The sequence below is a fragment of the Larimichthys crocea genome, chromosome VI (assembly GCF_000972845.2).
Source record: "Larimichthys crocea isolate SSNF chromosome VI, L_crocea_2.0, whole genome shotgun sequence".
Classification (NCBI taxonomy): Eukaryota; Metazoa; Chordata; class Actinopteri; family Sciaenidae; genus Larimichthys; species Larimichthys crocea.
Genome location: NC_040016.1, coordinates 9029688 through 9055856, shown reverse-complemented (window position 1 = coordinate 9055856; position 26169 = coordinate 9029688). Strand labels below are relative to the sequence as shown.

At 40.7% G+C, this 26169-nt stretch overlaps 3 protein-coding genes across 3 annotated transcripts; all 3 read left to right on the top strand.

Annotated features, from left to right (window-relative positions):
* Positions 1–4665: 4665 nt before the first annotated feature.
* sec61a1a (SEC61 translocon subunit alpha 1a) lies at positions 4666–10594 on the top strand. Its single transcript, XM_019266017.2, has 12 exons — positions 4666–4815; positions 5394–5461; positions 5563–5628; positions 6666–6744; positions 6832–6963; positions 7047–7156; positions 7430–7583; positions 7682–7842; positions 7936–8133; positions 8240–8431; positions 8519–8595; positions 9360–10594. The coding sequence occupies exons 1-12, from the start codon at positions 4809–4811 to the stop codon at positions 9544–9546; spliced, it is 1431 nt and encodes a 476-aa protein (XP_019121562.1). The 5' UTR covers positions 4666–4808; the 3' UTR covers positions 9547–10594.
* A 1922-nt stretch (positions 10595–12516) lies between these two features.
* Positions 12517–15905, top strand: chchd4b (coiled-coil-helix-coiled-coil-helix domain containing 4b). Its single transcript, XM_027278793.1, has 3 exons — positions 12517–12698; positions 14149–14247; positions 14328–15905. The coding sequence occupies exons 1-3, from the start codon at positions 12662–12664 to the stop codon at positions 14687–14689; spliced, it is 498 nt and encodes a 165-aa protein (XP_027134594.1). The 5' UTR covers positions 12517–12661; the 3' UTR covers positions 14690–15905.
* A 1739-nt stretch (positions 15906–17644) lies between these two features.
* On the top strand, positions 17645–25074 carry uroc1 (urocanate hydratase 1). Its single transcript, XM_027279726.1, has 19 exons — positions 17645–17884; positions 20195–20325; positions 20467–20560; positions 20654–20713; positions 20800–20928; positions 21026–21087; positions 21193–21259; positions 21607–21750; positions 21855–21943; positions 22399–22461; positions 22568–22747; positions 22843–22940; positions 23036–23108; positions 23208–23397; positions 23520–23618; positions 23712–23811; positions 24186–24267; positions 24347–24446; positions 24536–25074. The coding sequence occupies exons 1-19, from the start codon at positions 17759–17761 to the stop codon at positions 24674–24676; spliced, it is 2028 nt and encodes a 675-aa protein (XP_027135527.1). The 5' UTR covers positions 17645–17758; the 3' UTR covers positions 24677–25074.
* The last annotated feature ends 1095 nt before the right edge of the window (positions 25075–26169 follow it).

Sequence of the window (26169 nt, the reverse complement as noted above, 5' to 3'; positions counted from 1 at the left end):
CCCCTGACCTCTAGTCCAGCAGATATAGTGTATGGCTGTCGTGGTGGACTATATCAGCAGCCTGTGGGTCGCCAAGAGATCAGAGCAGCTGTGACCTGCTGGATCAGAGCACTGAAGGCTTCTCAGATCATCAGAGCGTAGCCCTGGTCAGCAGTAACACAAATAATCCAACCTATAATGACGATCAGTCATTAGAAGATCCATAAGAGGATACGAAAAATTTAAAAGCAAGGAAACTGAGTGACAGACACAGACAAGGGTTGTTGTACTGTTGTGTTTTTTCCAGAGTGGCAGCAGATAGAAATCAGGAGAAGAGGGATAAGACAGCTGAGCATGGAGTGACTCACGCTGCTCGGTCTCATGGTGATCTTGTGACTCTTTACTCCCACCCGCTTTCTATGGATGCGTGCAACGTTCCTCTCACCCCTCCAAGAGCCTCAAGGACAATTCAGGGAAGTGGGGTATCGCTGTAGACTGTATTATGATCCTGTTACCATCAGACTGTGGTCTTTCCAAATCCCCAAATACCGGATTTTACCTCCTTGCTTTAGGATTCCTACTAATGACTACTGTGATGATCTGCTTTGCGCACACATAGATGTGCTACGAAGCACAAACAAAACAAATGCAAATTAGACAACACGAACATGGGCCTTTTGATGTCTTGTTGTGGAGACAGCGAATGATTGTGTGTGGTGCTTGACCTGATTTAGACGGAGAATGTTAACAAGAGAGAGAAACACACTCAGAGGATGGCGAATGCTGGTGGAAACAAAGAATGCGACGAATGACAAAAAGAAGAATAGTGACATTTACAGGAATTGTCAACATTCCTTCATGTTCCATGCAAAGTGAAAGACTCTTATGTAATGCCTGCTGCTGAGTAAGATTTTCATACCCTTGGAGGAGTGTGAGTCATTTTTTAAGAGTGTGTAAGCTTGAGATACACACAGATGAAGCTATTATTAATGGTGACATTACTTAAAGCTCAGAGATTGTGGAAGAATATGCTATGTCTATTGATTTGATTTGAATGAAAACTGTATCTGAAAGTCTGAAGTCAATTCAGTTCAATATCCGCTGCCTAATGGAATATTACCAGCTGATACTGTAAATGTAAAAACTCGTAATCTTTAGAGGCTGCTGAGCCTGGTTGTTACGAGAATCTTTAAGGAAGAACCCTTGAATAATGAGGACTGGATTTAAAGTATCAAAGTTTAAGTTGAATTTATTATTCTTGTACAAGAAGGAGCATTTAACAGTGCAACAGAGAAAAGGCTCCCTGAGGAGCTCTAACAGTTGGTTCTTATACATTTTTTTCAGGATGGGCTGTCTCTCTTGTCCTTGGACTAGTTTCTTTAATCATCTCTCCGTGCCAGCCTCAGTGAACACCTGAGGGGAGCGGACGAAATATGCAAAGAACGAAAAACACACACACTCCCTATAAGAGTTAAAACATCTGAACCCCAGTATACTCCTAATTTTTTTTATAACACTGGTTACATTGTCCACTTGCCCAGCTCCGGTTCTGGCACAACACCAACTCCACCCCTACCAGCTGTAGGACATCACAGGGAAAGCAGAAAATATTTTCTTCATAAAATATGATCCAGTTTTATAATCAGTGAAATAGTTGATGATGTGTGACTTAGTGCTGTAAAGTGTTACGCACTACTACATGAATGAAAGAGACACCATTCACCTGATTACACGCCAATGTATGATCATTTAAAATATTAAAGTTACACAGTGTTCAACTCTTTAAAGGAAAGGTTTCACATTTATGGAGATTATCCTGAGAGTTAGATGAGAAGACATGTCGTGTCTTTCATGTCAGTCTGCTCAGACAGATGAAACCAGAGCCGGCAGCTACAAACAACTCCTAAAGCTCTCTCATGATGCTATTTGTTTACGTTGAAAAATTGAAATAAACTGTTGAAGGAACGTATTGATGTTCTCATAATTCTCTTTTTGAAATGATATTCTATAAAAAAGCATGTGACATCTTTATCTACCAAACTATCTATATGTTATCTTGTTTGGTTACATTTAGACTTTTGTCTTGAGTCTTGCTTTAATTTCATGCACCATATTTTCACTTTTCTCATGCAGTGACAAACAGAAACTCCTGTTTGTCTGTGTACCATCATGTATTTACCATCCATATAGCCGGGGGGATGTTGACCTTTAAAGTATTTTTGTGTTTTTACAGTTGATGTCTTCAAAATACTGGAGGCTGAATACATAAACCTATAGAACTGGACGCGGTTTTAAGTTCTTCAGAAAAAGGCACGGTGAGTTTCTGGAGAGGAAGCAGAGACGTGTACATTGCCCTCAACACACCTTCGTCCTTCAGTGAAAGCACCAAATGAAGAGCCTCCCTGTCAACAGACTAAACCCTAGATAAGGCCTTACTCTGTTGAAGTGGCCTCTCAGTTATCTTTCCCCTTGTGGCCCAACACTGTGGGCACTCAGTTATCAGAAAGTGTCCTGAAAGACTGAGCTCCTCTGCATTTGACAACTATGTGATAAATGCTTCTCCAACTCTTTGCAACTTCCTGTTGACTGATTCTCTGTCATTCTTACTGCATTTTCCAAGAAAGAAAGAACGAAAGAAAGAAGAAGGAGAAGAAATACACGGCCTACTACAACTACTAAAACTTTGTGGCCTTGACAAAACTGCAAACCATCAGCGTTTTTTTTTGCAATCTTTGGTTCCTTATTTGAATCTCACCTGATCGACCAGAATTTCTCAGTTTTCTGGATGAATTCCTCTGTTGTTGTTCACAACTTCTAGTTCATAGTTCTCGTTTCTCTGGACATGAACAATAACAGTACAAAGGCCAAAAAAAGTCAACTGAATGCATTTCAACTTCTTTTAGTAGGGACTTCAAATCAAAGTATCATATTAAGATACTTGATGATGCTTCTATTACTCTTACAATTATTTGAAACAATAATTTAATAATTTCTTAAGCACAAACACTTAACATGATAATCTTTACAAATTGATTTATTGCAGGGCATCTCATTGTTAAGTGTTTTCGGTTATTTTGTCGACTCCTTCATGGGCCTTTCTTGACATGTTGGCTGGTTTGACACCACCAGCTGGCCCGGCATTTCCTGAACTGCTCGTCATTTTCAGGACATTGCTGCTCTCTGGTGGAGACATGGTAATAATAGTGGAGCGGCAAGATTGCAAAGTAGAAGCTTGTGATGGTTAGTTACTGTGGAAAATATTGAAATAATCTGGCAGCTACCTTTCCCATCATTAATATTTCAGCAGCAGTAAAAGATGTTCATTTTAATGATATAAATGTAATGGAGAAGAAGTGTACAGTTGCATTAAATATAGAGCCAGATTGACCTGCTTGGAGCCCAGAAGCAGGGAAAAGACAAGCTTCGAATTCATGTTGAAGCCCACCATGTACTGTATCATGTCCCCCAACCTCTCCAGCCATCCAGTATTTGATTAAACAAAAGAGAACGTCTGGATATGCTTCTTAGTATCAGCTGAAGAAAGGTGTTAAATCCAGATTTTGACACACAGGACGAAAGACAGAATGAGATATGGCATCCATCCATACATTCTCTATATCGCTTATCTTTATCAAGGTCATGGGGGCTGGAGCCAATCTCCCGGAGGATATCTACTCTATCTGCAGCCTGGTGCACGCTGGACAAATCACCAGTTCATCTCAGGGCTGACACAGAGAGACAAACAACCGTTCACACTCATTCACACCTACGGGCAATTTAGAGTCACCACTTAACCTGTTAAGAGCATGTCTTTGGACTGTGGGAGGAAGCCGGAGTACCCAGAGGGAACCCGTGCAGACACAGGGTTCAAACCTTCATGCTAACCACTGCACCACTGTGCTGCCATGGCATCAGGAGGTAAAAACGCAGAGGCCACCTCATAAACCTTATCATTTAAGTTTTAGTAGTAGTGGTAGTAATGCTCTTGTTATTACGGTTATTATTATTATTATTATTATTATTATTATTAGTAGTAGTAGTAGTAGTAGTATTACTAACTGAGATAGGCTTGAATATGTATAAAAAGGAAAACAAATCCTAAATTTGGTTAACTGTAGAAAGGCCTTTTGTTGCTGTAACACATACACATAGACACACACACACACACACACGTACACAAACACATACACATACACACACACGCACACACACACACGTACACATACACATACACATAGACACACACACACACATACACATACACATAGGCACACACATACACATAGCATACACATGCATATACACATAGACAAACTCATACACACACACACATACACATAGACACACAAATACACACACGCATACACATACACAGAGACAAACACATACATACACATACACGTACACGTACACATTACACAGACACACACACAAACATACACATAGACACACACATACACACATACACATACACGTAGACACACACGCACACACATATATACACATAGACACACATTCACATATATATGTATAAATACTCGTGTACATGTACACGAGTATTTATATGGAGGCTGGTCATGTACAGTGTGTGTGTGTGTGTGTGTATATGTGTGTGTGTGTATACGTATATCAGGAGGCGGGTCCTTTAAATCGTTGGTGTTCGTGTCAGTGTAGTGGTGACGTGTCTCTAAAGTTTCTCCTCCTGCTCCTCCTCCTCCTCCTCCTCCTCCTCCCGGCGGCTCAGTCAGTCAGTCAGTCAGTCAGCGGTGAGATTGATCCTGGTCAGATTTACACAGTGAAGGACCACAGAGGTGGACAGCTGGGACATCATGGGCAGTGAGTATGACTGAAGCAGTTTAAAAAACATTTTGAACCTTCAGACAAACTCAGCGAGCTAACGGCGCTAGCTGCTAGCAGGCTAGCTCACGCCTGCTAGCCATCTTAGCTGGCTGATTTTGTCCTCTTGTGAAGGATTTGGTGATCATTATTTATATTTGGAGTATTCGTGGGGCTCAGTTAAAGGGTTATGCTGTGTTTGTTGTGAGCTATAAACGTCGCTTTGCGGTGAGAGAGTCGAAACACAGCGGCCGCCTCCTGTTAGCCGAAGCTAACTGGTTAGCCACTCATTCAAAGACTGTCAGTCTCTAGTGATGACGACGCATAACACAGCCGGTGTTACCCCGAGCCTGCTGCTCCTAAATCATGCCCAACACTGACAGTAAACATGTGGTAGTGATGGTGTGAAGGTGTATTATTAAAGGCCGCCATATAAAACCCAATCATTTGATATTTAAATGTGTTTTTATGTCGGTTAATCCGCCTTTGAGTCCGCCCACCGTTCACTGCCACGTCCCCCCCCGACGACCGGCTAATGTTTCCCAGCTCGGCTCACTTCATGTTTTGCTTGTTTCCAGTCAAATTCCTGGAGGTGATCAAGCCATTCTGTGCAGTGCTGCCAGAGATCCAGAAACCTGAAAGAAAGGTGTGTGTTTTATTTATTTACAATGCTCGTAAATGCTTTTTTTTTATTGCTTTGCATTCTGGCTGTATGTTAAAATTAAAAAATGTGATGTGTCCCAACAGATCCAGTTCAGAGAGAAGGTGTTATGGACCGCCATCACTCTCTTCATCTTCCTGGTGTGCTGCCAGGTAAGCATCCCGATTAGTTACTAATCAGTGTTTTCATATTATCAGCTACTACTACTCGTTTTTTATCAATGACAAGTTGATCCTGAGTGACCTTCACGAGAGAAAGAAGTCAGTACGAGTCACACACACATTTTTTGATCCAACACATCTGTCAGTAAGAGAAAAAAAACTATGTATAACCTCTTAATGAACTGTGTGGCATGTGGCGACCAATTAATCAATTAAAAATAAAAGAAAAAAGAGGTTAAGCAGCATTTTTTTGGCCTTTTATGCCTTTATTGATAGTACAGCTGAAGATAGACAGGAAGCAGAGGGAGTGACATGCAGTAAATTAGCCGTCCGATGCGGGATTCGAACCAGGGCAAGCTGCAGCGAGGACTATAGCCTCCACACACGGGGCGGCCGCTTAACCCACTACGCCACCGACCGCCCCTTAAGCAGACTCTTTGCCGTGACTCTTTGAAACCAAAAAAATCCACAGTAAAGTCGGATGTGTTTTTATAGTGTTGAGCTTAATGTGGCGTGACGTAAACCGTAAAGGTAAATAAGGTGAAACCACATAACCACACCTCCCGTGCCGATGATGATGATGATAGTAATCCGGAGTGCAGTGTAAACAAATAAATAACTTAATAATGTAACAATACGTTGTTTTAACAAGATGACAAATTCAAGAAATATGGCAAGAAATAATGGCTCAAAATTATATTTGCATATCGTGTACTACTTCTGTTGTCCAACAAGTCAAAGAGAGAAAATCAGGAAATATAGAAAAGGAAGTTCAGGAAGCTGCAACAAGCACAGGCTTGATGCTTTTTAAAAGATGCTTATTAAAATTAAAAGATTGAATTGATTCAATTTCTGCTGTCGATTCGATAAAATAAAAATGATGGAGTCCTGAACCACCTGTAGTCAAATTAGCTATGTGTGTCCTGACAATTATCAATCAATTATTGGATGATATTTTGTGAATGAAAGACTTGAAGTAATGTTTATTTATCAACACAAAGTAAGTCATTATCTCACACTGTTTTCAGATCCCGCTCTTTGGCATCATGTCCTCAGACTCGGCAGATCCGTTCTACTGGATGAGAGTAATCCTGGCCTCAAACAGAGGTATTTGTCTAGCTAATTATTAAGTTAATGATTGAACGCATGCCTGCTCTCCTCCTCGTATGTCCTAACTCGAACATCTCCCTCCAGGTACCCTGATGGAGCTGGGTATCTCACCGATCGTCACCTCAGGCCTGATCATGCAGCTGCTTGCTGGAGCTAAGATCATCGAAGTTGGAGACACACCAAAGGACAGAGCGCTCTTCAACGGAGCTCAGAAATGTAAGCAAACTCTCATCATGCAGTGATTAAGAGTATTTATTATTATTATGTCCGTATTCTAAACACGTGTTCATGTTGTTCAGTGTTTGGAATGATCATCACCATCGGCCAGGCCATTGTGTACGTGATGACCGGCATGTATGGAGATCCCTCAGAGATGGGTGCAGGAATCTGTCTGCTTATCATCATTCAGGTAAGAACAGGAATTCTCTTAAAACTAATTGTGTAATTGAACGGGTGACTTGTCCGGGGTGTTGCCCATTTTCTCGCCTACGACTTTATTTTTCTTTTATATGTTCTTTTAAATGAAGCCCTGTGTTACCTTGGGGTAGTATCAGCTTCTTTGCTCCACCAGATGTTGGTGATTTATTATCCTAAGTCCTGTGCATGTGCAAGGTTGTTTCAGAGTATCTAAGGGTAGTTTACTCAAGCAGCAGCTGACTGTATCTCCTGTGTTCTTCTACAGCTGTTTGTGGCTGGGATGATCGTGCTGCTGCTGGACGAGTTGCTCCAAAAAGGCTACGGTCTCGGCTCAGGAATCTCACTGTTCATTGCCACCAACATCTGTGAGACGATTGTCTGGAAGGCCTTCAGCCCCACGACTGTGAACACAGGAAGAGGTAAGAAAACAACAAAGTGGTTTTATGAATACATCCTGTAGCTTCTCTTGCACTCTACAGAGCAGTAATCTCATTCTTGTGGCTTCTTGTGTTTCTAGGCACAGAGTTTGAGGGAGCGATCATCGCTCTTTTCCACCTGCTGGCTACTCGCACAGACAAAGTGCGCGCTCTGAGAGAGGCCTTCTACAGACAGAACCTGCCCAACCTCATGAATCTCATCGCCACAGTGTTTGTCTTTGCTGTAGTGATATACTTTCAGGTGAGTCGCGGGCCTTTCTGAATGAACGTTGCGTTTTTTTCCGGGGGGGAAAAAAAGTGGATTGCTCGCTCACACGTTCACCTCTTCTCGTAGGGATTCAGGGTCGATCTGCCCATCAAGTCTGCTCGCTACCGCGGCCAGTACAACACCTACCCCATCAAGCTCTTCTACACCTCCAACATTCCCATCATCCTGCAGTCTGCCTTGGTCTCCAACTTGTACGTCATCTCCCAGATGCTTTCCACGCGATTCAGTGGCAATTTCCTGGTCAATCTACTCGGTACTTGGTCTGTAAGTATACGATTGATCACGCTTTCCGTTCAGTAGGATGAGATTTATTCTAAGAATCTCGACAAATTATTGGTATTTATTCTTTGTTGTTTTCTCATGTTTGTAGGACACATCGACAGGCGGTCCAGCCCGTGCCTACCCTGTAGGTGGACTCTGTTACTACCTCTCTCCCCCTGAGTCATTCGGCTCTGTTCTGGACGACCCGGTCCATGCAATCATCTACATCGTCTTCATGCTCGGATCATGTGCCTTTTTCTCCAAAACCTGGATTGAAGTGTCAGGCTCCTCCGCCAAAGACGTACGTTGAAGCAGTTGGTGGTTTTATGGGGTTTATTTCAAATAGATGTGCGTGTTTTTTAAAACTCCGTTCTTCACTCTGATCCAGGTGGCGAAACAGCTGAAGGAGCAGCAGATGGTGATGAGGGGACACAGAGAAACCTCAATGGTTCATGAGCTTAACAGGTAAAAATCATGTACAGATATTTCTTACTTTTCATACACTGAACAAGTTCATCAGTAAGAACGGTTAGAAGATTTCATGGTGAATTTACATCTTATTTTCGCTGTAAAATGTTTTTCAAACTAAATTCTTGCTGCCGGGATCGTAAGTCAAAGCTGTTGGCATAAGTTATTAATAAGTGTGAGATATATGTAAATAAATTCAGCCTCACACCTCCATGTATGTCTCGTTCTGTCTTGGGAAACAATAGACCATTTTTTAAATGTTCAGCACTGATGAGAATTGCTAAATTAGTTATTCAGTTTCTAGATTTTGGTGTTTTTTGTGGCACACTATTACGGCTTACTGGGACACTTGAGTTGAACAAATCCATCGCTGAAGCTACTTGCCAAGACAGGTCCAAGTGACTTAGTTGATCTACTGTTTCAAGCAACAGGAGGAAGACCTTCAATGAGAGTAATTCATTTCTAGACTTCTTTGTGTCCTTTGGAAATGTTATTCCACCCAAACAAAGAAAAGTTTAGTCCTTTGCTGAAGGTACAAAGTGCAAAATTGTCAATTATTGAGCTACAATAACTTATAAAACGTAGGGCAGCAGTGAAAGAATGTCACAAGTGGAGGTGTTGATGTTTTCTCAGACTATTTGTTAATCACTACTCCACAATCACGATTGTATTTGAGTATCTACCGTTCTTGCTGTTGAAAGACTGTAGGCTGAAGTTCTGTGTATTAATATTCACCTCAATCTCCCTGCTTTGTGTTACAGGTACATTCCTACAGCCGCTGCCTTTGGTGGGCTGTGTATCGGCGGCCTATCAGTAATGGCTGACTTCCTCGGAGCCATCGGCTCCGGCACCGGTATCCTGCTGGCCGTCACCATCATCTATCAGTACTTTGAGATCTTTGTAAAAGAACAGAGCGAAGTAGGCAGCATGGGGGCCCTGCTCTTCTAAAAAACGAAAAAAAAAATCCAATATCTTCCCACCTTCAATCAACTTTTTATTAGGATCACCAACTTTGCATTTATTTTTCCATCTCTGTGAAGCCCCTGCGTCGTCAGCTGTTGAGTTTCAGGGTGTTTGAGGAATCTTCAGGAATCTCGGCTGAATATGGGACCTTGTGCGGTGGTGGTGGGTCTACACGGCTTGTTGCTCCCTCCACGTATCTTCCCAAGTAAAACACAAAAAGATCAACGTTTCAGTTGTACTTCATCAGATTTTCTGACGGACACGAGACTATAGCCCCCCCCCCCCGGCTTCCGTTGCGTATGCGATGAAGGCCTGCGGGACTTTTCTCAGACTGACAATAGAGCGCTTCAGTATGCAGGCATACTCGACACGGACGACGGAGGTCAACTGCCTGCTGTGTGCATTAAAGCACTCGATGTTCTGCTTGGTGTTATCTTAGTTCATACTTTTTATTTTCAGCTGTTTTATTATATATTTTTTTTTCTTCAACCTGCCAATTATGTGAAGGTGTGGACCAGGAGCTGAACTGTCAAACGCTAAATCAAGTACTGTTATTTTCCTCGCTTGTGACCCCGTGTTATGGCTTTTTGTTCGGACGGGGTCTCGTGGATGTGGAGCTCACATTGGGGTCCACCTGTTTAAACGAAATTTGTTCAGCCTATTTTTGTGAACAGTCATTTGATGAACCATTCAAACAAAAAAAAATACAAAAGGAAAAAAAAAGGTCCTCGCTATTTTACTGTATGGCATTCCCAGGGAGCTGGCTGCAGTATTAACTCACAATTGTTTTTTTGTTTTTTTTTGTTGTTACCACTTTGTTTTTGTTCTTTTAATTGTCTGCTCTGAGCATATTTACATTAATCGATTTTCCACAACTGACAAATTATGATTTTCTGTACATAGGCCGTGCATTGAATACCTTTTTTGAATTTGTCCTGAGTGTAAGATAAAAGTCTTTTGAATATGTAAAAATAATGCATTTCAGAACAAACTTATAGAAAAACGTTCTCAATAAAAACCTTTTGTGGAAAAATCTTGTCGATTCTTCTGAATTTTCACGTGAAGTGAAAGGACTGTGTCTCCATTTCATGACCTCGTGTTTTACTTTTGCTTTTACTCTGGTGATAAGACGCAGTCTGTGGTACTGACATCAAAACAATCAAACATGTCGGCTAACGCATAAAGACTGAGTGATTCTTCATCTTAAAGCTTCAGTCAAATGACGTCAGACATGATACATTTACTTGCTCTATATTTTTTTAATTATATTATTATTGTAATCATTATCTAAGCACCGCATTATTATATAAACATTTGATCATTGGGTTATAACGTAACAGTTCAAAGCATTATTAATGGACAATATTTTTTCTAACCTTTTTTTTTTGACAACTGCAGATTTGTATGTGAGTAAAACCAAAGAGTTGTTTGCCATAGAAGCTCACAATACACAACGTGGATAAGAAAAACACTCATAAAATAGGAAATAAAATAAAAGTTCTATACACTATATACACATTTCAAGTATACAGATGTTGGATAATTTAAATTTGTGCTGTGCACACATGATGTGTAGCATTGTACTAAGATGCACCTCTATATCTATATATAACAGTAACTGCACAGTGTAGTATAATTAAAGTGTAATATTACAGTCTACAAATGTCTATAGACAGATATTCATGTATATATCTATATTTATGTTTTTTATGTGTGTGCCTACCTGTCATGTCCTTTGTCTTTTGAACTGTACTTATGTCTATACCTGTATGTACAACTGAGAGCAAAATGAACCGCACCTGTCCAATAAAGCGATTCTGATTCTGACTAATAAGGGTTTGCATGCATAAGCTGACATTATAATAGTGAAACAGTGCTGCATTACGTCGTGGCTGTAGGTCACAGCAGCTTGAACAGTACACTTTTTCTCATAGGGGGAAAGGAGGCAGAGAAGGATGTCCTTGATGTCAGGTCTGCAGAGGTCAGGAGGAGTGGAAGATGGTTTCAAAGATGTGACTGAATGTGGGAGCTCCAGGGAGAGGAAATATTTAGGAGATGTTTATGAAAGCAACTGGAATAACTGCAAGACAGTTAAAAGAGTAGGAAACAGTGAAGACCAGAAGGAGGCAGCAATTCATCTGAAAGGATGTGAGCTGAGGAGGAGGAGGAGGACAGGAGCAACAGGCGCAGCAGTGGTGGTTCCCAGCCATCAAATCACAATATCAAAAAGAACATCAGATCATTTCAGTATACATGCGGTGGAGCTATGTGCAAAAGTATTGGCGATAGAATGGGCGGAGGGCAGGGTGGACAGGAAGACAGTCATATGTAGTGATTCAGTTTCATCACTCTTAAGCATTAAAAACAGGACAGTGAAAACAGGGGAGGGAAATAATGTTCATGTGGGTACCAGCTCACTTCAAAAGCAGATTGTTAAAATTGTTAAGGAGGCAGTAAAGAAAGATGAGGTGGAAATGAAAGTAAAATTATCAAAATCAGAAGGAAAACATTTAATATGGAAGGAAATAATCAATCAATGGAAACAAAATTGGAAGAAGCAGGAAAAAGGGGAGACATTTATATAAATTACAAGGTGTAGTAGGAGAGGTAGCAGAGCAGAGCAGGTGATCACGAGCAGATTAAGAACAGGACACAGTAAACTGAATAACACACTCAGTATATTAGGAAAACATCCAACTGGTCGGTGTAGATGTGGAGAGAGAGACAGTGGAGCGTGTGATTGTTGCTTGTCATGGATATGAAAGGGAAGAGATGATTGAACAGTGGAGAATAGTTTCAAGAGTATAATGTGAAATCTAGAGAAGGGAGGGAAATCATTATGAGATATCTTGTTTTAACTGTGTTAATAAAAAGAATATAAATATAAAAAAAAGGAAGTAGGAAAGAAGTAAAGTCCAGAAGAGGGCAGTAATGCAACTAAAAGGATGTGAACTGCTGTGAGAAGAAGAAGACAGAGGAGGAGGAGGAAGAGGAAGAAGGCTGCATGCTTGTCCTCAAACAAACCATCTGATGCTGAGCTGGGACCTCGGACTGCTCCATGTGTCTGTGCGCTGTGGCGTTTAAGTGTCGGAGCTGTTGAATGAACCAACAAGAAATGAGCTCGGTCAGAGAGGAAGGTAACCATGCTGAGCATGCCGGCTGTAACTTACTCACGTTACTTCATCAGATGTTGAATGAGACGTGCATGTCGTAGCCTGTTTCCTAAAAGTGCAGAAACAAACCTCTGTCAGGCCCGTGAACTCACCACAGTGTTTAACCTTGACCAGCAACAACAGTGGTGCGTTCAAAGACTCAAAGACTCTAAAGGTGTTTGTACTCAAAGTCACCTTGGAGTCCAGACACTGAATGGTTTATTATTTATGTCAGTGCTGACATCATGATAACATGTCCTGCTTTTTGTGTGTGTGTGTATGTATGTATGTGTATATATATATATATAGGTATGTATGTATAGATGTATGGGGATGATATGTAATGTATGTAGTGTAGGTTGAGTGTGTGTGGTGTGTGTGTGTGTGTGTGTGTGTGTGTTTGTGATGTTTAATGTAGATGGTATATGTATGTATGTATATATATGTATATGTATATATGTATGTATATGTATATATGTGTGTGTGTGTGTGTGTGTATATATATGTATATGTATATATGTACTATATTTCATGGAAATACTGTCTCCTAGAAAGTGAGGGAACAGCTGTCAGACTCTTAAACAACCAGCATGACTTTATGACTTTTGTCCATATATTTCTTTATTTATGAGTAATTTATTATCCAACTTGTGTATACGATATTTCTTTATTTATGAGTAATTTATTATCCAACTTGTGTATACGAGCTGCCGTGACGTGTGAGTTTCCTCAGTGTGGGATCATATCCCATCTTATCTTATATACAGTATATAACTGAATTGTTAGATAATAAACCAGTGTTTCTCGTCTTTTTTGGCTGGTTTGTTTGTCACTATTAGACAAAATACCAAACTTTATGTGAAGTAAATAAACCTGTCACCATGTTGATCAGCTAAGGCAGTAAAATGCTCGCCGATTAACCATCCACAATATCACTGTCGTACTAATAGCATTCACAGGGTAATTTTTCTGCAGAGCTGGTTATGGTTTGATACTTTTAAGTACATTTTGATGAGACTACTAATTACAGTGAAAACATATATAGTTAAGTAAAGCATCTGAATACTGCTCACATGTTCACAATCACAGGAAAAATATTTTCTTAAGCCAAAATAATTTCCATGATTGATGGATCAGTCTGTCGTGTTACAGAAGCAAAAGTTTCAACAGATTGCTAACTTCATGTTGTTTCTGTTTCTGAATCAACTTAAACTTGAGTTTGTTTGTTTTTTGTTTCTTATCAGCTGACATAAATGTCACAATCTGATATCAGCCAAAAATATTGGTTTGGACACTGATAAAATGGTGAACTTCATCTTCAGTATGCCCAAAATGCAGCTGTTGAACTGGTGTTGTTACTTACTTACTGTTAATCTCAAGCCTTTGGGTGGGTTAGGTGCTTATCACGGTTTATTTGCATTTTTTTGCACCTCAGGTAAAGACCGAATCATCTTTGTCACCAAAGAGGATCATGAAGCGCCCAGCAGTGCGGAGCTCCTAGAGGAAGATCCTAATGACCCGTATGAGGAGCGAGGTGAGGAGACATAATACAACTAAGAGGAAAACACAAGTTTATTACCTGCATGTTAACTTCAACCACCTCTCTCTTCCTAGGTCTGATTCTCCCTAGTGGAGAGATCAACTGGAACTGCCCCTGCCTGGGCGGGATGGCCAGTGGTCCCTGTGGGACTGAATTTAAGGAAGCCTTCTCCTGTTTCCACTATAGTAAGGAGGAGGTGAAGGGCTCTGAGTGCCTGGAGCAGTTCAGGGCCATGCAGGAGTGTATGCAGCGTTACCCAGAGCTCTATCCTCAAGAAGATGATGAGAAGCCCCCACAAGGACAATCCTCAGAAACAGACCAGACCTCACAAGACTCTGAATCTGCAGAAATGTCAGGTGCAAACTCAACACCTGCCCCTGAGCAAGACTCCAACACTGCACAACCCAACACAGAGGGCTCAGTGGAAAGCTATTGATGAGCTAAAATCACATTTAGTCCATTGTGCAGTCAAAAATAACGTCAACATGTTGCTAAAAATTTGCTGTTACATTTTTCATTGTTTAAAAAGAAGAAAAAGGGATTTGGAAGAAATATCAAATGCTCACTTTGCTCTCAGTTGCCGAAGGCGTGTGTCTGTGTTTGATCGGCAGCAGCGAGCAGAAATACCAGAAACAAAGTAAACAAACTCACATCTTACAAGTCATATGCGTACAGTGTGTCGTTTGCAGTGGTATCGACGAATGTGGACCACAACAGCATCTAAACTAACCGAACTGCAATTTGCAGATATGTTTACATGCTGTTTATTCTGCTGCAGCTCTATCCTCCATACCGACATCAGCAGTGCACTTTTGTTCCTCGGGGGAAATGTTTGTGTGTTTGCTCGTTCAACAACAAGCTGCGTGCTCGTGTCGGTTTAGAAGTAGACTTCGCAGGAAAGCTAATGTGGGTTGTTTTTCCTGCGTCTGTGGCTACTTCCATGATGCAATTTGGTTTGGCTGTATGGAAACAAGTTCTCCATCTACGTGAAACAGAGCACTAAAGATTTTCCAGTGAACTAATCCAAATGAAGGAGGCGTCATCATAAAACAAAAAAATAAAATATAATTTTAGTTTCTGACACGGCATGTACAGAGTAGGTATGTACGCTGTATCAGGCAAAAGATGACATTTAATTCCAGTTTTATATCAGATACGATGGGCTTCTATGCTTGTATAAAACTAATATAATATGACCAATAATAAGATGACTGTACTGTGTTTAAATTCAGGTTGTTTAATCTCACTTTTGGGTTCATGCAAATCAAGATTAAAGACATAGATAGCTCGACATGCTGTGATTTAACATAAATGCTGAAACTCTAAGATTACAGTAAAAACACGTTTTATTCTCCTACGTTCTATTATAGCTGTCACAGCTGCTATTTTCTTATAGTGTTCACGGTATTTTATTTTACAGACATGTTATACATAAAGTTTATATTCATATTAAACATTGACTCAAAGTTTTTAGAAGTCATGTTACTGATAAAGTTTGGCCTGTGGGACTTTTTAAGTGTTTCTTCTGCTAATTTATAACTAGACTTCAAACTTTTTACCTCAGCTGAATTCAACAGAACAATTTGTGTGACGCACATGACTGAATGAAGTGACTTGAAGTGAATGTTGTTAAAAAGTTTTATAATAAAAAATAATAAAAATACACCTTTGGTTCTTCTAGATATTCTTGTTGTGAACCCTTATCGATTTATGTGTATGAAGTGTAACAGTGCCTCACACAATAAAACAGCACCACACATCCTGGCTTTTAAACTTAATTTATTAGAACAATAAATTATAACATGAAAAATTGTCATAAGAAATGTTTCCTTGAATGCCCCACAGTCTTAGATCATAATAAACAGTAGGCTGAGGTATGTGTTTCATTGCTATCTAAGCCTACCTCTTTGTTAACTCACAGAGACAGAAACCACCAGTTGTGTGTAGTTATGAATGACTTTATTGCAACTCTAACAACATAAAAACTATAGATTATCTGATCCTTTGGTCTTGATCTTAAACACAAATAATACAAATACACTTAAACAAATCTGTCTCACTATACACCAAAGCACTAGTCTGCCTGTACATGTGCCATTAATGTGAGACAGTTTGTGTATATTATTTACAGGATTATGACAGCTGAACACGCCTGTTTTGGTGTTGATGGACGAAGCGTTCAAATACCCAGTTGGTGGGATGGTGTGGGGTATCAAGCATGGCCTGCAACTTCGACTATGAGACTCCTGTTGCCTTGCATCTTCGTGATCCAACTGATCACTAGGGGAAGTGTCTGATCACACAAATAAATATTCAGTTATTACATCAAGAAGTTTTTTAAACACACTATTTTTATTTAATTGCTTAGGGTTATCTATTATGACTTAAATATTTAATGCCTGCCTGCAGAATGCTGAATTGCAGATGATGGGCCCTCAACCTCATCATTGTGCAAAGTTCCTGGGAAATGTTGTATTAGTTACTCAAAATGTCGATACAACATCAACTGAACTTTTTAATACTTATTTAAATGTGATCAATTTTAAAGACATCCTGCTGCCTTTCTTGACATTGTGGACATATCCTGTTCAGGTCATTTAACCTTCTTATGCTATAGGCTACTTGTCTATTAATTCCTATTTGGTTGATAGACAGATAGATTCAACTTAGCTCACAAAAACAACAACCACACTTCCACTCATCAGCAATAAAGAGTATTAAAATAGACCTAAAGTAAAAAAAAACAGAAATAGTAATAAAACAGTAATAAAACATCCTGCAGTTCTCTCTCTCTCTCCCTATCACTGTCTGCCCCTGAAGAAATCATCCACATTGTTTTGGTTAAACTGAAACACACAGGATAGGTATTATGCAATTATATAATCCTCTAATGACATGTTACAGCAACCCCAGGCTGTCTTGTTTTCTCCTTTTTAGATGGTGAATTATAATTGCATAACTTTTATGATACGCATACACATCAGGTTAAGTCAGGTTCACATATTAAAGCAGCACATCAGCAGCTCAAATACCTTCTAGCAATTCTAGCTCTATAAAAGGTGTGTATGTACTTAACGAAAGTATTTCCATAGAGTATCCTTAAAATGAGGTCACTGTAGGTGCTATAGGTAGAGGGGAGGTCTTTAGGATAAAAACCAGTTAGACAAGTCACCTTGCCAAGTTCACAGCATACATTTAGGATTAGAAATCCTGATTTCAGGATGCAGCAGTCAGGCTGATCTTTGTTAGTGTAGTGAGGGCTGAACAGGGCTCCTGTGCTTGGGTAACAGGGGTCAGAGATCTGTGGCAGTGTTTGTCCACTGGAGCATGTGACACTTGTTTGGTGATCAATAATTACCAAACACTTTTTTTCTTTTTCCCATCCGTGTTACACCATTGGTGGATTGTGAAGGGGCAAAGACGACCGGTGAGACAATAAAGTGAAGAGTGAATCTTCAACGCTTTCTCTCCGCTGAGGACTATCACCAAGTGTGTGTGTGACAGGATGTCTTCTTTAAAGGACATATGCAGCGGTTTACCCCTGGATCCACTGCCCCCTAACCGGGGTAGAGATCCCAATGTGCCACATGCACCTACGCGGACCCCCAACCTTACATCAGAGGAGGAGCGGGTGAGTACACATGCAGACAGTTTAAATGTATTATAATGTTTCTGCGCACGACAGCACATGTGTACTTTATTTTAAGCACAGAACCTCACAATGGAGATTTCGACTCCTTAAATTAATTAATAAGAGCATTAATGTCATACCCCTGTGCCTTTCCGCTTATAATAAGTTAAAATAATTTCTGTAAGCGCTGAATAAATGATACTATTATTATACTACCAACTACCACCTATTATAACGACTATTAAAAGGAGAAAATGAGCTACTTCTAGGAGGTTACATTCATTACTAGGAATGTGTCAGTTTTGCCATGCTGTGTTCTCTGCCTTATTGCATCACCACCGCTGGCTCGTTGCTCCACCTTAAAAAAAAAAAAACAGATTATTTTCTAAGGTCCTTAAACTGATTGCCCAAAGCCAGAGCAAAGGCTTCAGTCAATAATTAAAGGTACAATATGCGACTTTGTTTGTAACAGTGATCTCTGGTGGTTAAAAATTGACAAATTCAAAACACTGAGAGAGTCGTCCCCACCCCAACCCAACACAGACTGAAACTCAGTTGAAGACACTGAACCGGCAAAACTGGCAGAGATTAAACTTCTGAGCTCCCTCTGCCGAGGTGTTTATCATAATCATGGGCGTAGCTACTGTTACATGACTTTTTAAAATCATTAGTTTGGACCTCCACTCTGACCATGTCAAAAATCGCTCATTATTGAATCCGTTCCGCTTGTTTATTGATATAAAACCTGATTAATGAAACTCTAGTTCATACTTTCACTCATACGCGCACCTTCTCGCATACCGCGCGTACAAACACACACGGTGCTGCTACTGTCACAACAAAATGTTTAGGTCATCGTTAACTTACTGAAACTAAACTAAACTGCTACTTTACAGACTCAAAAACAGCCAACTGTTTACATATTTTATTTTTGATTGTACATGTATACTGTAAATCCTGTAGATCCTGTCCATACTCCCATACTTATATTTATATTTGTACTAATAACTCTGTCTACACTGTGCCATATTGCCACACGGATGTCTTTTAGCTTGTGTATATTTTTAGATTTGTATATTTTTATTTTATATTTTTTACATCTTTTACTTCGGGATGAGTACATCAGAGGGACAGCACATGTTAGAGGTTTTGGAGATAAAGTCAGAGAGGCCAGACTGAGATGGTTCGGACATCTCCAGAGGAGAGATAGTGAATGTATTGGTAGAAGGATGCTGAGTTTTGAACTGCCAGACAGGAGGCCTAGAGGAAAGGACCAAAGAGGAGGTTTATGGATGCAGTGAAAGAGGACATAAAGGTAGTTGGTGTGAGAGAAGAGGACACAGAAGACAGGGTTAGATGGAGGCAACTGATTCGCTGTGGCGACCCCTGAAGGGAAAAGCCGAAAGGAAAAGAAGCAGACTTATATTTTATATTTCATGTTTATACTGTTTGAGATAAGAGGGAAACGAAATTTCAATACTCTGTATGCAGGGGCGCCGCCAGGAATTTTGGGCCCCATGACAAAAAAATCAAATTGGGCCCCCTCTGCGCAGCTGTTGTCACCACATTTATTTTCTTGGAATTGTCCTAACTTTTTCCCCCTATGCGGCGCCCCTGTCTGTATGTCCTGTACATATAACAGCATTGACAATAAAGTTGACTTGACTTGACTAAATGTCTATTTTTATAGACATTTAGATATATTATTGTATGAAGGGCTCTCCCTCCTTACAAAAGCCAATTTAACCACTGGGCGCAACGTGGTTTACTTAATGAAGTAGCTTCTTTGTTTGCGTCTGGCTTCAGTCTGTGCTGCAAAATAATGACAACAAGAAGTTTAATTTGGTTTAATTATGGATTGGTAGAGAGAGAGCGACAGCAGTATACCTTGGTAACAGAAACATCCCACACAACTATTATTTTAGCAAATATTGAGCCAAAAGTCACGGTGACCCGATCAGTCCTCCCAACGGACTCTACGGCTCACTTATCCCGGGGGAAAGCAGTCTCCTTCTCGGGCAGTAAGAGCCACTGAATCTAACGTTCACTCCGTTAATCCACTTTTTTTGCTTCCATGGCAAACAAAGTGAGAAGAAGAACATGGTTCCTTAATCTCTGATGACACAGCATATTCCTTTTAAGATTTAATACAGTAAATATCTTATATACATATTGCACCTTTAAAGTATACACCTGTCATATTATAGGAGCCAAATCTACTCATATCTGACTTTTTCAAAAGATTGATTTGCACTGTGCTGTGTCTGTGTGTGCTCACTAATCTGCTGTAAATATGTGTCCTCCCTCTAGTTGGCACTGAGGAATGCGTTGCGTTATTTCCCCCCCTCCCACCATGTAACGCTCGCACCTGAATTTGCTCAAGAGCTGTGGCAGCACGGGCACATCTACATGTACCGCTTCTGCCCCACGTTACGCATGAGGTGAGGCGACCTGACACCTGATGAGAGCCCAAATGATGCAGGATTTTTCAGAACCATCAACAAGTAGTTTTTATAGTCCTATGTTCAGATAATACTCTACATTTCACCATAATGCTGATGTGAGTTTCCCTGTTTCCTCAGAGCTTACCCCATCGATCAGTACCCATGCCGCACACGTCAAGCGGCCTCCATAATGCTAATGATCATGAACAACCTGGACCCAGCAGTCGCTCAGGTGAGTCCCTAACACAGACTGTATAAACAAAGCTCACTATATTCAGTTTGATTTAAAGTCTCGATGACGGCTTCATTCTTCTTTACACTTCAGTTCCCCCAGGAGCTCGTCACCTACGGAGGGAACGGGCAGGTGTTTAGTAACTGGGCTCAGGTAAGCCCTGAGTAAGCTTCTGGTTCTTAAGTATTGATAGTGTTTGAATAAATGAATATCAGTGATTTATGTGTGTCTGGGTTCAGTTTCGCCTGGTGATGCATTACCTGAGCGAGATGACAGAGGAACAAACTCTGGTCATGTACAGCGGTCATCCCATGGGCCTGTTCCCCAGCCTGCCTTCCTCACCTCGCGCCATCATCACCAACGGCATGGTAACCGCTCAACACGCATCTGATTTAATGAGCCAACACTTTGTGTCCACATTGAATCCCTGTGTGCTGACATACTCACTCTTTCTGCACCACTCAGGTTATTCCAAATTACTCCTCCAGAGATCAGTATGAAAAGATGTTTGCCCTTGGTGTGTCAATGTAAGTTTTTCATGTGTCATTAGTGTTTTTCATTACATTTTCATCAGTAAGAATTGTATCTTATATGTCTTATTGTAATGAGTTACTTTGTTTGTCCGTGTTCAGGTACGGTCAAATGACAGCAGGCAGCTACTGCTACATTGGACCTCAAGGGATTGTTCATGGCACTATGGTTTGTTAAGTTTTAAAAGCATGTTGTCATGCAAAACATGGATTACTTTTAATCAGCGGTTCCCAAACTGAGGGCCAGAATCCCCCAAACTAAATTTTCATATAAAATTATATAAATACTGAATAGTTTCATGTCTTTACACTTCTAAAGATTATTTAAATAAAACCATCTGAGGAGGCAAAGTCACTCATCAGTGATTTTGATAAGATGTGTCACATGAAGACATTTTTTTTATATGGTCACATGTCAAAAAGTTTGGGAGCCACTGCTTTAAATCATATAATTTAGTGTACAGTGTATGATGAAGTTCCAGTTTTTAAACAGTGTCCTTGTGTTTTTATGTGAAGTTGACTGTGCTGAACGCCGGCCGGAGGTACCTGGGCTCCAGTGACTTGAGGGGCCGTGTCTTAGTGACATCTGGCCTGGGAGGCATGAGTGGAGCTCAGGCTAAAGCTGCCGTCATTGCCGGTTGTATTGGCGTGATTGCTGAGGTCAGCTGGTATCCCATCATTTCCCCCCCGTCAATACTTCCTGCTGACTGAGCGGGAATAAAGTACATACTGTATGTCAATGTGTGACTTTGATCTCTGTGTAGGTGGATGAGGCTCCTCTCAGAAAGAGACATGAGCAGGGCTGGCTGATGGAGGTCACCAGCAGCATAGAGCACTGCATTAAATGCATCAGGTAACAAAGAGAAAAATCAATTAATCAATCAGTGTTACACACTTGTTAGTGTTACTAATGGTCACAATGTGTGTGTGTGTGTATTTTTCATCCATCATTCATGTGCAGTATTAATTAGTAACCCTGTTTTCAAATGTTTGATCCATACAAAAAGTGTAAAAAATAACATCGTGCAGTTTTATGGGAGCCAAGCCTTTAACTTTCTGAGCTCCAGGAGGTGTTTGTTATCCTCTGACAGAGCCAGGCTAGCTGTTTCCCCCTATTTCCAGTCTTTATGCTAAGCTAAGCTAACCAGCTTCTGGCTGTAGATTCAAATTTACAGTATGTCAAATAAATGTTAAATACTTGAGTGAATGTACTTTACGTATCAGCACTGCTGCATTATTATGTATTATATGTTCAGCATGAAACCACGAAAAACACTGTAAGACGTAAAATCTTATTTTTTTTTTCAGAGAGGCCAAGCGCTCCAAGTCCCCCCTCAGTCTTGGTTACCATGGCAATGTTGTAGACTTGTGGTAAGTGAGAGGTGAAAACTTTCTTCTACCCCGACACAACGCCAACACAGGCCCGCAGCTACATACTCTTAAAATCTTTGTCCTCGTTTTCTAACTTTCTAATCAGGGAGCGGCTGCTGCTGGAGTTCGAGAGGACAGGGGAGCTCTTGGTGGATTTGGGCTCAGATCAGACCTCCCTTCACAATCCGTTTAATGGAGGCTACTACCCGGTCCAGCTCAGCTTCCGCCAGGCCAATCAGCTCATGTCGACTGATCCTAATCGTTTCCGAACCCTGGTACAAGAAAGGTAACATGAATCACACAGAAGGGCTTTGCTGAGGTATATTTCTTGCAATATATATATGAGTTTTTTAAGAGTGAATAAAATCTGTTTGATCACAGCCTTCGAAGACAAATTAAGGCCATCAACAAGCTGTCTGAGGCTGGTATGTTTTTCTGGGACTATGGCAATGCATTTCTCCTGGAGGCCCAGAGAGCTGGTCAGTAATTTAACACTCACCATATCAAGATATATCATAATTATTATTCAGTCCGTGTCAGACCAATAAAGAGGCTTTTGTTTCTTGTTTTATAGGAGCAGAAGTAGAGAAGGTCGGTGGAGGAGCGACTGAATTTCGCTATCCTTCTTATGTCCAGCACATTATGGGGTGAGAGGTTTTCTTAATTATTTAATCAATCATTAATCCTGTACTGGTTTTATAAACTGTGATTGTTTGTGAGCTCTCCTACTTCTGTCTCTGCCACAGGGACATTTTCTCTTTGGGCTTTGGCCCTTTTCGCTGGGTGTGCACATCTGGCAACCCTCAAGATCTTACCGTAACCGACGACATTGCCGCATCCGTCTTGGAGGAAATTTGTGCCGACGCGTCTGATCTTATCAGACAGCAGTACAACGACAACATCCGCTGGATCAAAGAGGCTGGAAAGCACAAAATGGTCTGTAACTTCCTGGGAAATCAAAACCTGCATTTTAGCGGATTTGCTATCCCAATGCAAATCTGATGAAGAGACACTTAACTGCAGTAAGCTGATTACCTCTGTGTGATGCCTTTCTTCAGGTTGTGGGATCTCAAGCCAGAATCCTCTACTCTGACCAGAAAGGAAGGATCTCCATCGCTTTGGCTATCAACCAGGCCATCGCTGATGGAAGAGTCTCAGTAAGACTATAAAGTGTCTGCCAAGGAGATTATTTTGTGTTTACTGCGGTCTGCACTCTTAACAGTGTGTCTTGTGTTACTTCTGTTGTTCAGGCTCCCGTAGTTATCAGCAGAGACCATCACGACGTCAGTGGCACAGACAGCCCCTTCAGAGAAACCTCGAATGTTTATGATGGATCTGCTTTCTGTGCAGGTATGTTTGTTGAACCTTCTATGACAGGTTGTGTTACATATCCTCATTAAGGTCTAGTTTTCGTCTATACTCATATAATGCTGCAACAATGGTTCAGGTGATACGCAGGACAAAGACACCGTAACATTCATTATGTGTTCTCAGTTTCATGCTTTGTTGTGTGGACAATGACTGAATGGCAGTGAAAGTGGAGACATTGTGACCGATGATCACAGCATCGTTTACCTCTGACGTACAAAAGCGGTAGCTGTGCGAGTGGCTCTGTCTCTTTGCTCAGCTTTTCTCGTCTCTTATTCATTCATACAAACAAGTAACACTGCAGGAATAACTTTAAAAAACACAAAATAACAGCTCACAATGTCTCCTCCTTACAGACATGGCGGTCCAAAACTTTGTTGGTGATGCATTCAGGGGAGCCACGTGGGTATCCCTGCATAACGGCGGTGGCGTTGGCTGGTAAGCCTGGTTCATCATCAAGAAATCTGTGTGAGGCATTATTATAAGACATCGATTTAATGAATAGTTTATTACACAGGGGCGAGGTAATGAATGGAGGGTTCGGTTTGATGTTGGACGGCTCAGACGAAGCAGCAAAGCGCGCCAGTACGATGCTCAACTGGGACGTCTCCAATGGGGTGAGAGTGTGCATGATAGCTTCCAGACCCAACTACAATGTGCCCAAGATCATTTCTGGGTGGCTTTAATCTGTTTCTGCGTGACACAGGTGGCTCGTCGCTGCTGGTCTGGAAACTCCAACGCTTATGAGACAATCCAACGCACCATGGAGGAGAACAGGCAGCTGCGTGTCACCATGCCTTTTCCTGTGCAGGATGAGTGTGTGCTGGACCGGGCCCTGCAGGGCTAACTAACACCTAAAGCGTACATACAGCCACCCTGCGAAGGAAACCTGCTGCTGTAACAACTTCAGTATTTCTAAATCAGGTTTTATCGAGCTGCTGAAATTCTACTTTTTAAAGCTTCTCAGTCAAAAGCTTTAAAACGTTTAGTCAGAATTAGGTCATGAATCAGTGGCAATGTTACACATGCTGATGCTGGTTTAATCGTTTGATCTGGAAGGAATATATTCTGCAACCTTGATCTCTATAGCCTGCTCTGACGGCCACCCATTGACAGCCATGGTATTCGTTTTGTAAGGTTGTGTGTGAATGCTTTAACGCATGGATGCAGGCATGTAGGTGGTTACATTCACGCTTGTTTTTCTGTGCTAAAAAATTAAATTACAAGTCTGTATAAAAAAAAAAATGAAGCCAATGTGAGTCATTTTTATGTCAATGGCAGGGGAATGTAGTTATTTATTTGACAACACTTTATAATACAATCATAAACTTAAAGTGTATGATTTCTATCCTTATTATAAAGTGTTCTGTTTGTTTTGTATTGTGAAAAAAGGCAGAAAAATGTGAAACTACACATAAAACCTTTAGACAAGGAGTGAACTTCTGTGGCCCCCGAAGGCGTATTTTTGTCACACAGCAACATGTCTGTTTCTGTCTCCTCCTGCGCATATTTTCCATGTTAAAGCCTGCGCAAACAGGTTCTGATGCTGATAAATGAAGCTTGTCATTAAGCACCTTGGCAGGTAGTCACAGACGGATTACTGACACAATCACACAAAACTGGGTGTCTGTTTTCACGACCTCTTTCTAACTTGTGAAAGACCATACATAGTCTTTTTGTGATTTAGCGCCCCGCCAGTTTCAGAGAGCTGCCAGCTGTACATCAAGCAAGTGCAACAACACAAGACATAGCAGCCAGCTAATGTTATTTATTAGTCCAACAGTGAGAACCCCAGCTCAGCCTTTTATTTCAGGAAGCTCTCGCCAACAACTAAAAGTCAGCCTGAGATTTATTCTTGTCCGGCAGCCTTTTGCTCAGTCTCTCTCTCTAATATTAAGTCCCATAGAGAAAGAGAAAAGCACAGCCATACAAGACAAAAATGTATATCAGATTTGAATGATTTCTTGGCACGCTTTGTGAATTCTCACACTTCCAACCTCTAAATATCATCTTGATTGCTCAGTTATTATCTTTATTGATATTCTAGGGCACACTTTACATTAATAATAAGCAGAGTTATTATAGTTTGTGTATTTTCATTTCAGTTTCATTAGTTTCCAGACTGAGCGTCTCCTTTCAGTTTAGTTCTTATTGTTTGTAATGTTAAGTTTCAGTATCAGTTTGTTTGTGTTTTTATTATTATATATGGCTATTAGTCAGGGGCAGGAAGATTCAGAATAGGTGTGACACTACAAACACTTTGTGAAGACAAAGGTAATAAACTAATGATGGACAAATATCATGTAGACACATTTTAAATTAAAGAGGTTCCCTGTTTAT